This window comes from Strongylocentrotus purpuratus, unplaced genomic scaffold (genome assembly GCF_000002235.5).
Source record: "Strongylocentrotus purpuratus isolate Spur 01 unplaced genomic scaffold, Spur_5.0 spur5_scaffold_21, whole genome shotgun sequence".
In the NCBI taxonomy this organism is placed as follows: Eukaryota; Metazoa; Echinodermata; class Echinoidea; order Camarodonta; family Strongylocentrotidae; genus Strongylocentrotus; species Strongylocentrotus purpuratus.
In genome coordinates, this window is record NW_022145607.1 from 42,415,695 (window position 1) to 42,428,635 (window position 12,941).

At 35.8% G+C, this 12,941-nt stretch overlaps 1 protein-coding gene across 1 annotated transcript in view; it reads left to right on the top strand.

The window, feature by feature from the left end:
• LOC100890987 overlaps positions 1-12,278 on the top strand; it is a 31,475-nt gene extending 19,197 nt beyond the window's left edge. The window contains exons 11-16 of the mRNA XM_030994861.1: positions 1,392-1,507; positions 3,222-3,472; positions 3,934-4,178; positions 4,893-4,989; positions 7,642-7,794; positions 12,083-12,278. Of these exons, the coding sequence (XP_030850721.1) occupies positions 1,392-1,507; positions 3,222-3,472; positions 3,934-4,178; positions 4,893-4,989; positions 7,642-7,794; positions 12,083-12,108 (888 nt within the window). The 3' untranslated portion in view covers positions 12,109-12,278. The remainder of the gene's footprint in view (positions 1-1,391; positions 1,508-3,221; positions 3,473-3,933; positions 4,179-4,892; positions 4,990-7,641; positions 7,795-12,082) is intronic.
• The last annotated feature ends 663 nt before the right edge of the window (positions 12,279-12,941 follow it).

Below are 12,941 nucleotides of genomic sequence, written 5' to 3' on the forward strand. Positions count from 1 at the left end.
CAACAATTTAAAAGAGTTCTGGCAGCTGTAGATATTAGTATGATAAATACTTCTCAATGCCAGTTTACGTTGTAATAATGATGATAATAATAATTCCGCTTTTACAACAATGTATATAGCGCTTAATACATCTACAATGTCTCTAAGCGCTTTACAGATAAACTATTACTTGGTCATTGGATTCAATACTTGCCCGCATACACTGTATGCATAATCTCCACTCCCTGGGGAGCATTCCAGCCAGGTGTTACTTGACGCTCAAAAAATGTTTGATCAACAATGACGGTCGCATCCTACCGGGTACCCATGTAGGTAGGAAGAACAGAAGAACAAGTGTGCAATGAATTGAGCATACAATATCTTGTGTTCAACAGTCTTTATCTGCAAAAATCATCATGTTAGCTTTTGAAATACTTTCAATCCTATCTGAAAAAACTGAAGTTCATTGCCGAATACATACATAACTTCATAAAGTTGTTTTTGCTGAAGAACTGAAGAATTCTTATGTCTTGGAGCACCTTTGGTTCTATGACACATGCTCTGGCAACAGTCACACTACAGTCTGTTTTAATACCAACCTCGGGCTCAACACTATACACCTAGCTAAATCAGGACCCGACACTAACAGGTGCCAGGGACACATGGGCACCCAAAATCTAAGTCTAAACATCAAATTTTCAGAAGTTTTTAGATAGGGCTCATGCATGCAGACTGTCAAAAGTACTTTAAAGCCACACTGTACTACTTGTAGCTACTTGCTCCCTCTATATAGCAAACATTGCCTTATCGGTGCCTGTTGGTCCCCCATGATCTTCTTTTTCTTATGTAAATTGAGAGCTGAGTTGATGAGATAGCCACCTGTCAGTGACCACGCTGTGTGGTCTAATCCCCCCCCCCCCCCCCCGGCCAAACTAGTACAGGCGGCCTTTAAAGAGTTGGATCTGGACCGCTTTCCAACAACTTAGTGTACATGTACCTAAAACCAAGCTTCAACTCTATTAAGAACCTTGTATAACATAGTAAATCAAATCGAATGCTGTTTTTTTTTTTTTATGATGACATAAGGGTATTACGGATTAATCTCTCAACACACTTTTGTAAGTAATATGATATGAGTAAGACTTTTGTTGCGCCCAGTTGCTATTCAATCACATGTTGTTTTTGTTGTTTTTAAGTCTTTGCCGCGTAAACCGTAGCATATATGTGAACAAACCATTTAACTTGTTTTTTGTTATGAAATAAAGCCTGGAGCAGATATCCTAGAGATTCTGTTGAAGCACATACAGTATATCAGAAAACATCAGAAAAACACCTGTGACAGGCTATGTGAAAAGTTTGTCTCCATTTGGTCTAACTTGATTGTATTCAAACCTTTCCGTTGTATGGTATAGGAGCTTGCATGTGATGTGATGCAGTGTATCATACAGCCAGAGGACCCAGAAGAGATCCATAGGTTTGCTGTAGAAGCATCAAGACAACTCAATCATGCTCAGAAACACCAGGCAAGGTAAGATTCCCTTTAATAAAGCATACAAATGATTGAGTTCATTATATGATCTATCCACACTCTATGCTCTTAAAAGAACACCAGGCCACATCACATTCGATTGGTGACATCCACCGAGGTATGTCCAGGATATACCCCGATTGACGTTGTGTAATTTCCAATTTTTTTCATGGTGGAAGTATTTCATATCTTGTTAGCCATCCGCGACCAATCCTTGCACTAATGACTGCCTCGTTTGGTGAAGAAGGGAGTTCCTCCCCCTTCCCCCTAATGAAACAAAGCCTCGTTAAAGAGCTCTAACCACCACATCTCCAATATACGCCAAAATGATTCTAAAAGATGACATTTAATCCGTCTTTCCCTAATGATATATTTGGCTTCATTTCCTTCAAAACTAGCAGTCTCTCTCTCTCTGAACTTACTCCTTCACATATTCTCATCGACTCTAAAGACAATGTTGGTAAGTTTCTAAAGAAAAATTCTGCAGATTATGCATATAATATACTATAGAACTTGTTAATTTCTTAGTTATTTCATAATTTTTCATTCCTCAACAATTTTATAAGCGATGTTTTCTTTTTATTAGACTAAATTAGTTGGGTGAAGTATCTGCTGTCCTTCTCTCCACTTTCATTAATGGGATCCAGTAACTTTGTCTCAGATTCTGAAACAGAATCCTGGATTTAGCTCATGCTGCAATGATAATTATAAACCTTTAGGTCAGTCAGGAACTCCATGACTTTTACAAGCCGATCGCCTGTCTGATTATCAAGATATTTATGATTGGAAATCAAATTCAAATTTTGTGTTTTCCGAATGGTTTTCATTACACTACAGTCTATTGGGGAAAATGAGTATGGTAAAACCGGTCACTTAAAGATTTTTACTTTTTTAAGGGAACTTCTTGATCATTTTGGAATGCCTTTTTTTTTTAGGGCTTCAATATTACACCATATCACAGACACTGATAACACGTAGTGCCATGCATCTCAGATTTAACATTGTTAAACGATGCCTTTAAAAGATGATCTTGATCTCATTTTTATTCCTTCATTAAAGGGACTTTGTAACATTGTTCAGATGAGAGATAGTGGTGCTAAGGTAGTGATTTCAATGCTAGGTGTACAATTAAAGATAATCTGATAATTTGAGTGAAAACAGATCATTATTCATGGTACAAATTCAGAAAAACTGATCTGATCGATTCCTTAATTCTCCCAACTATATTATTCTACTTCTATTCTGTTACTTCTTGGTCAAAGCCTGTTCAGCATCAAGACAAGGACAATTTAATTACATTTTAGGTGAATGTAAATCGTCACAAAGCAATAAAATGGCTCTACATTCCATTCTACACAGTTAAGTGTTGACATATTTTTATAGCCTGTTTTATGTATTTTTCTCATGGAAAAATGGTTGGGAAAATTCAAAAATTTAAGAATTTACTGTTAATCACTGTTAGAGGGTGCCTCACATCGATGCCTTCAAAGAAAACCATAGATATCTTTGTGGTTTGAGAATTTGTTAAGGATTTTTTGCATGTCAGAGGGTTAGTATAGTAGAAGGAATATAGTAAGTAACATTTTATACAAAAATTATGCAATTTTTTTCATCAACCTTCAACAATGTTACCGAGTCATTTTAATGTAGTTATAGCATATGTTTATTGTGGGATATGAAGTTTGATACAAGTAATCTTCCTTCTGTCTTTTAGAGCCCAGGAGATGGCCGACAATCTCGCCCAGAGGGATGCTCTCCTTTCAAAGATCCTCTCTCAGATGTCTATGGAGACTGCTGACCTTGTGTCAGACAATCTCCAGGTCAAGGGTCAGGGTGAGGTCAAGGGTCAAGGTGAAGTCAAGGGTCATGGTGAGGTCAAGGGTCAAGGTGAAGTCAAGGGTCGAGGTGAGGTCAAGGAGGATGAGAAATACAAGAGTAGCAGGAAGAAACAAAAAGATGAAGATGGTGAGTCTTAATTTGCACACTTTTGTTTGTTTTGTATTTCTACCCCCCCCCCTATTTATTTGATGATATAATTATAATTGGTTACACACAAAAAAATATCATCAATATATTGTGCATAATATATAGGTAAAAACGTATGATTGTAGAAGTTGGCTCGTTTTTTTTATTTGTTTATTGCTTGTGATGAGTTCGAGGGTCTTAGATTTGGTAGATACTCATGATAATAGACGAGTCGGCAGTCAGGTTTGTGATGATGGTGACCATGTTTATTGAACTACGACGGATACCGGATATATCGGATATCGTATATCGTAACAGCTTGTACATGTAATGTCCACTTTACAGTATAGACTTGGTTATTTTTTCCAAACCTCCTTTTTCTTGTAAATATCCTCTCTCTCTCTCGCTCTGTCTTTGTCATTTCGTCTTTGTTACATTATTACGGGCTTTTCATTTCTCAGCTGCTTCTGTCAGTAGTAACACAACCTCAACAACAGCATCAAAACTACGCAAAAAGCAAACGGTGTCTGCTTATAAACCAACTGTAAAATCGAACAAACCACTGGCATACCAGACTAGCCTTGCTGTTCTGGATCTCATTGGGAAGGGGCTGGTAAAGAGCCTAATGGAAGATAGACTTCAGTCTTCATCACATGGCAAGAGAAGGCAGTTATTAGTGCTCTATGATCTGGTGGGGAATGGAGATGTAAGTCATAATTACACTGATCTTCTTATTATTATTTTCTTCTTTTTTAAATTAAATTAAATTAGTTTTATAACGTCATCTTCTGTGATATCCAACATTAAATGTGTATTCAACAGGTTTATTACTCCAAAATCACAGTGAAAACTATATCAATTCAAATTCTTTTTCAGGTAATTCATATTCGATCAACAACAAAATAAAATCATGATTATTGACATTCTTTCGATTTTTGAGCTAAAAATGTGTGTAGCATCCACCCATATATATCTTATTCCTTAGTATTCTTTTTCTAGAGCCTTTTTTGTGTTTGGCTGTATACTATGGGGGGGGGGGGGGGGGGGGGGGGGGGTAGGGGGTATTTGTCCTTAGGGGGTATTTGTCCCGGGGGGTAATTATCAAGGGGAAAATTGTCCTGATACGGTCACATGCATCTAATATTTAGTCATTTCTAGCTACATTCTGGAGCATATTTTTGAAAAAAGGCATATATATTTCCCATTTTCCCATACACTATAGCCTGAGTAGTTTCAAGCTACAGACATTGTTGAGAGAGAGTTTTCCCCAGGATGCGGGGAAGGGACTTTACAAGCTCCCCTTCCCACAAAATCCACGACTCGTACAACCACTGCAGATTGTAACAGGCCTTCCAGTGACCTTTGTATTATAATTACGATCCTATGAAGAATTTTATTTCTTCCAACTTTTTGTCTGCAGGTTGTAATCCATATGACGCTGGCATCGTACGGTTTACTCTCCCACCTGATGCAATATATCCAGAGCAATGTGCAATACTTGGTCAATGTCCTCATCTGTAAGTTAACGTAGTTACTTCTCACTTGTTTGTAAATAGGACCTTGCAGTTGAGGTAGAACGCTTCATTACATGTCATAACATTTACCACAATTTTTTTTCTTCTACCGGTGTATTTTGTGGGAAGTATTCTCAGTATATACTTTCAACTCTTTTAATAATAATAGCTAGTTCTGATACATAATAATAATAGTGAACATTTATAATGCACCATGTCTGTCAAAAATGACACTCCTGGCGCAGTTGTGTGGAAGTTGTATAATTGTGGGCAAGTGGGCATACAGCGCTTTTCAGGACCAAAGGCTCTCTCAAAGCACTTTAGAGATATATATATTATTACCCCGGTGATGTGATGGCATGGTTATTATAAATGTATTCTTGAGTTGCCTCAACCCCTTTCATCTTGAGGTTTGTGAACAATCACATCAAAGAAATTGACTTTTGATTGATGTGTGGAGACTAATAAAGGATATATTTATTCCTGAAACGAAGAGACACCCTATGAAGTTTTTTTCCTGTGAGATGTATTTCATACTCAATTTAACAATATGAAACAAGCATTTGGCATCTTTTCATGCCACTCTTTTTTAATACTCTCAAAAATTGTTCAAAAATGTTTTGGCACAGAGGGGGATTGAGTATCATGGATATTTGTTCAAAATTGTGTTCATTTCTTAGTTTACATGTGCATGTAGTACCATATGAGAGTTTTTAATAATATTGAATGGCCTTGAGTGGGAAACAAGGGTATCTCCCACAATCTGATGAGTATATTTCATGAGTTAATTGGCCTTGAGTGGGAAACAAGGGTATCTCCCACAATCTGATTAGAATATTTCATGAGTTAATTGGCCTTGAGTGGGAAACAAGGGTATCTCCCACAATCTGATGAGTATATTTCATGAGTTAATTGGCACAAAGAGAGAAATATCCTCAAAGCGAGTGCGATATACCCTTGTTCTCCACGAAAAGCCACTCAATATTCTTATACTCAATTGAATGAAATATTGTTTATATTGGCTTGGTCAGACTTGCACATTTAACATGCAGAGACAAATTTTTTGTCCTTACCCAAGTATTTTGCATTTTCATATATACATATATACATTGCCTTAGCCTGTGCGTATCTCAATGCGTATTCACCATTTAACACGTTCGTGCACCCAAAATCAAGAGTTATTGAACATTTCCTGCACATTCATCCGGGTACTGTTTTATCGAAGCACAAGACAAGCTAAACTTTCTGGTTCAATTCAATTCAATTCAATTCAATTAATTAATTTTCCTCTTTCAATCGTTCATATTTACAATCATGGTACATGTTAACATATTCACATATTTATATACGTATAGATCAATTTGCACAATACAATACATTAACAAAATAAACATGAAATTAAAAGGGAAGGAGGGCCGACTAAAAAGCAAAGCTTGTAGAGTGTAAGCCTCCCTGTAAACGTAATTATCATGAATTATTTTTTTTGAGAAAAAAACAAAAACAACAGTAATAACAATAACTGATTCAGTAATACAAAATAATCACTTTTAAACGCAAAACATTGATAAATACATACATGTTTATAAAAAGAAACAATCAAAGTTGCATAACGTCACACTACAAATTATATTTGATTGGGGAATGCAATAGCCTAGGAAATATTCAGAAGAAAGCTTTTAAGTCTCCTTTTGAAAATTTGTATCGAATTACACTGTATAATATCATTTGAAAGAGAATTTAAGGGTGGTTGACACATGACCCTTAAATTAAAAATGAGATTTGTGCATGTTGATGAATTCCCCATGCTACAACAACTGGAATTTGCGAGAAAAACACCCACCAAAAAAACGGCTTGTATATAACATTATGTTTGCCATGTACAGTCAAACCTGTCTATAGCGACCGCCCAAGGGAAAGACAAATATTAGAGAAGGGGTCTTTGTAGACAGGTTCCTTTAGTTCATGTTTCAATGAGAAACCATTTTTAAGGGGGAAAAAAATGTGGTCTTTGTTGACCTACGGTGATCACTATTAAAGGGAAAGTCCACCCCCAAAATAAGTTCGTTTCGATAGAGGCAGAATAATAAGAAAATCAGGTGAGTGAAAGTTTGAGCAAATTCTGAATGAAAATAAGAAAGTTATGAATTATTGAAGTTGTGATCAATCAAATACAAATTGGCAACTCTGTGACTTATTATACGAGCTCTCCTTCATTTGCTTTGTGCATAATATTCCATAAAATCATGTTTTCTTCGTTATTGATGACGGAATATATATTTGTTCCTTGCAGGGGGAGTATAGAAACATATTTGCAATTATTATATTTAGGGTGCATGTATGGTTGAAATTTTTCTTGAGGGAAAATGAAAATTTTAGATTTTTTTAGTACTGAGCAAATGGAAGTTGAGCTCGCATGATACATCATAGAGTTGCCAATTTGTGTCTGATTGATCACAACTTCAAAAATCCTAACTTCCTTATTTTTAATCGGAATTTGCTCAAACTTTCACTGACTTGTTTCTCTCATTTTTCTACTCCTATTAAAACTAACTTAATTTCAGGGTGGACTTTCCCTTTAAAGCAGGTTTGAATGTACATCTATACCTTCAAAATGAGATGTATTTTCTATATTTATCTTGTGACTAATGCACTCAGGCCTAACGATTCTACGCAATATGATGGGAGACCAGCGAATCAAGCAGCTCTTCCGCTCCGAGGGTGGTGAGAAGTTTCTTCAGCGAGTTGTCATGGCAACAAAAGGAGCAGTCAAGCTTCATGCAGAGCGACTTCTGTCCTACCTATCCCAAGGTATGTTATGAAAATGGCGCTGCATGATGAGAGATAATAAGAGTTTTTCCAGTTTGATGGTCACAAGAAATTATTTGAACATGAATGTGGTTTTGGCGTTTCAGCAAGCTCACAAGTCCTTAATTAATTAACGGTCACCATATTTTATTGGAAATAGAGCTGAATTGGTATGACCGGATTTAATCTAAATTTCACAAATTTTCTATTAAAAAAAGTCTAAAATTCATAGCAATTTTAAGGTCCTTAAAGGGCACTAGAAATAACGATAAGAGCAATAACCATGCACTTTGAAGGCATTTGTAGTCTTAAACTAGAACTCAAAGTGACTGTCACTTTAAATAGATTGGGCAACTTTGTCTCAGATTCTGAAACAAAATCCTGTATTTAGCTCATGCTCCTTCATTCGTGTCTCCTTAGATCAAGATTAATGTATCTTGATCTTCGGAGTAGTGGCTACAACTGGCCGTGTCAGACATGTTGCCCCGGGGTGCGAGATAGGACTCTTGTAGCGTTCTCCCATTTAACACAATTATACAATAACAATTAACATTACATTTAATTTAATAAAAGAATGAAACGATTAAAATTACTCTCATGTTGCGGGGAAAAAATATTATACAGTGCGTCCCAGAAAAAACGAAACCAAGAAATATCGATGTTTTATCATAACTTAATCACAATCATAATTAATGAATGATACATATTTGGAAAGCTTAGAGTCTCCTCTTTGAGTTGATGCTACTCACGTGATGCATATTTCACGCGTGAGTGATTAAAAGCAATTTGAAGGAAGGAAACCAAAAAGTAATTTGGCGGGCGGTATCTGAATTTCAAAGAAAAATTCACATTTCTAGAAAGTTCATTTTCTGCTCTCTCATATGATACATGTACCTCAATCAAGAAAAATGAGCCAGGAATAACAAAGTTCTGTTTGTTTAAAGTAGCCCTTACATTTTCATAATTTTAACAAACGAATTCGTTTTTACTGGGTGCCTGCCGTAGCAAAAAGCAGATTTGACGAAAGACTTAACTCCGTTTCGTTGACAATCAGCCATGCATGAAGGCTCTCGTCTACGGCTGATTATCAACGAAACGGAGTTAAGTCTTTTGTTAATTTCGTTTATTGATACGGCAGGCAGCCAGTGAAAACGAATTCGTTTAATAAAATTATGGAAATGCAAGCACTTCTTTAGACATTGTCATTCCTCGCTCATTTTTCCTGATATGAAAGGGCAGAAACTCAACTTTCTAGAAATGTGAATTTTTCTTCGAAATTCAGATACCGCCCGCCAAATGTCTTTTTGGTTTCCTTCTTTTAATCACTCATGCGTGAAATATGCATTATCTGAGTAGCATCACATTAAAGAGGAGACTCTAAGCTTTCCAAATATGTATCATTCATTAATTATAGTTGTGATTAAGTTATGATAGAACATCGATACTTCTCGGTTTCGTTTTTTCTGGGACGCACTGTATATATATATATATTATGAATCAATGGCAGTTACGGTAACGATGGATAAGGGGATGAGGAAGGGGGTGCACATGTGAACTGCAAGCGTAATGGGGATGATCATCCTAATTCCTATCCTTTTAGGTTGTGCAATCTGGGTCAGAATCCAGCATAATAAATATATTTATATTTTGTAAATAAAAATAAAAAAGTTCATGTAAAAGCACTCATGATAAGGCCGCGTCCTGCCCCTACAAAGAGTAGCAGAATAATGTAATCGGGAGATTGGCCACCGTCAGCAAACAACGACGTCATCACCATCATCATCATCATACTGCAATCATGATTATAAACCTTTAGGTCAGTCAGGAACCCCATAACTTTTACAAGCCGATTGCCTGTCTGACTATCAAGATATTTATGATTGGAAATCGAAATCAAATTTTGCGTTTTCATAACACTACAGTCTATTGGGGAAAACGAGTATGGTAAAACCAGTTACTCAAAGATTTTTATTTTTTAGAGGAACTTCTTGATCATTTTGACGCTTCAATTAGGGCTTCAATATTACACCATACCACAGACACTGATAACACATAGGGCCGTGCATCTCGGCTTTATCATTGTTAAATAATGCCTTTAAATGAACAGGTGATTAGGATGCACCAATTGTAGCCCATACCGGCACTAGACCAACTGATGAGTTACACAAAGAAATAATCTTACAGATCACAAGTGACAGTGTAACACTAATTAGGTAACTTTGCCTCAGATTCTTTAAAAAATCATGGATTTAGCTCATGTTGCAATCATGATTATAAACCTTTAGGTCATACATGAATCCCATAACTTTTACAAGCCGATCACCTGTCTGATTATCAAGATATCTCTGATTGGAATTAGAAATTTCAGAATTCGTTTTTCCTAACGGTTTTTAAAACACTACAGTTTATTGGGAAACATGAGTATGGTATAACCGGTCACTCAAAGATTCTTACTTTTTGAAGCGCAATTTCTTTAGGCCTTCAATATTACACCATATCACAGACATTGAAAACTTTAATTCTTCCGTGTCAAATACCTTGGTGACCTGCTCTACCCTACCATTCAATATCTGTTATTGTTTATTCTACAAAATCTCAGTTTCTGGTTCTTATACTAGTTGTAGGTAATTCTTAAAGATGAATTTGTATACATATATATATAGTTAACAACTGAATTATTCATACCCTTACTTACCAAGTTTTTTAATTAATTGAGCATGTGAAAAATTAATTTTACCTGAACAATTTATCTTGAGAATGTGCGATATTAAAGTTTATATCTCAAAATATTCAACAAAGGCCCAAATTCAACCATGCAGTCTACCTTTCATTCTTGAAATACAAAAAACACAACAACATCAAATATATAAAAGGGCTATCAATGATTTAGGTATTGACTGTTGATATATACCATTGCACTCACACAGGGCTTTATTTTCTTGGTCTGCAAATGGGATACTTAACATGCTGTATAGTACCTTTAAAGAGCAATCAAAGTACAGAACAGATCCATTATGTGCAAGCTTATATGCGATCACGTGTGTGTGTAATTGGGTTTTTATAGACGTGTATTAATCAGATATGATTATGTACGTCTGGGGACCAACCTTTAACGTCACCATCCGAAAGACTGAATGTTTCACTCCATTTATATTGTTTGTAGACTTGGGGAGTGTTTCATGAAGACTATTAGATCGACTTTAAGTTGGACTTAACTATGGCATGTCATTCATGCCACTGTTTGCTCTCACCATTTACTAGCATTGGTCTCTCATGAAACGTACAAATCATTGTCACAAATCTACAGAATTTACCATTTTTGATAATTCATTATTGAAGGAGAAAATATTTTCTAAAATTAAGAGCAACGTGTGGCATGAATTGCCTCCATAGTTAAGTCCAACTTAAAGTCGATCTTAGTCTTTGTGAAACACCCCCCAGGAAGGATAACAGTTTTGACACATAACTCCTATGTGTTGTAAAAACATTGCTTTATTTATTCAGCTTGTCGAAGCTCTCATGTGCATGTTATTACATCTATTTCCTCTATACAAAGTGATATGTATTACAATTTTATTGTTCTTATTTTCGTATTGGTAGTTATATGTATCCTTAGCTGTACATATTTTTCTAGTTGGTTATTGTTTATCAGTCAACAATTTGCTTCCTTTTCCTGTCTTGCAGTTATTTGTATTCTCTATTCAATAGTTTTTGCTTCTTTATTCCTCCTTCTACATGTATGTGTGTCTACATTGTTCTCCTAAATCTTTCTCTACTTCCCCATCCCCTTCCTCCTTCTCTTCATGCACCTTCTTCTTCTTCTTCTTCTTCTTCTTCTTCTTCTTCTTCTTCTCCTTCTTCTTCTTCTTCTTCTTCTCTTCTTCTTCTTCTTCTTCTTCTTCTTCTTTTTTCTTCTTCTTCTTTTTTCTTCTTCTCATTCTCCTTCTTCTTCTTCTTCTCCTCCTTCTTCTTCTTCTTCTTCTTCTTTTTCTTCTTCTCATTCTCCTTCTTTTTCTTCTTCTTCTTCTTCCTTCTCTTCTTCATTAAATTTTCTTGAAACTTGTATTTTAATAATAAACAGTAATAGCCCAATAGACATGAACATTTTTCCACAATCAGTTATCACGGATGCCAAGATTTTAGAAATACCGCCCTTTAATAATTCCAAGCTTATTTCCTTATTGGTTTGAGCATTGACATACTTGTTTCTCCGCCATTTTTTTTCTTGAAGCTTTATCTTGCTTTTTTTTTGTTCTCTTTTCTGTTTCTTTTTCTTTTTAATTTTGAATAGGCACAACTGGACTGGCCTGGACATAAACAAACTGGAATCTTTGTGAGATGCTAACCATATGGGGATATGAAGATGGTAAACGACTGATATATTAACTCACTGACTACTGAATTATCTAATTACCATAGGTTTAAAGGTAATACAAAGTTTTGGTATGGGGTCATGAATTTGGTTCAAATGTATATTGGAAGCATTTGCGATCCTACAATATTCAGTGATCGTTGTCACGGTTGAAATCGAGTCTAACGTTATGAAATTGTAAATAATAAACTCTTTATGTTGTATAGCTCCCTCTCAAGGTCAAGATATTAATTAAGCTATAAAACAATGTTTCTTGACTAAAATCGACTGATTAGCTATTCCCGTTTGGAAATTATATATCACAACTACATATTCTGAGATTTTCATGGTCGCAACTACCATTGTACGGCCATAGGCGCTATTTGAAATTTATCAAAAATTTATCGGGAGCACCGGTAAATTTTTATATTCAATTTTTCTCGAAAGCAGAAGTGTTTTAGGGCCTTACTTTTTTAGGGCTTATGATACATCCACAGGGGCATCCAAATATATCAAAATTGTAAAGAATCACTCTCCACCCAAATTTCAAAATTTCCCAAAACTTTGTATTACCTTCAAAGAGCGTCAACACTACTGGGCCAGAAGGGATTAGACCACACAGCAAGATTACTGACAGGTGGCTAATCTCATTAACTCAGCTCCCAACTAACAGAAGAAAAAGAGGATCATGGGGGACCATCAGGCACCGATTGGGGAAGTTTTCTATATAGAGGGAGCAAGTAGCTACAACTAGGACAGTGGGGCTTTAACACAAGGACCGCCCGGTTCCAGTAAGCAA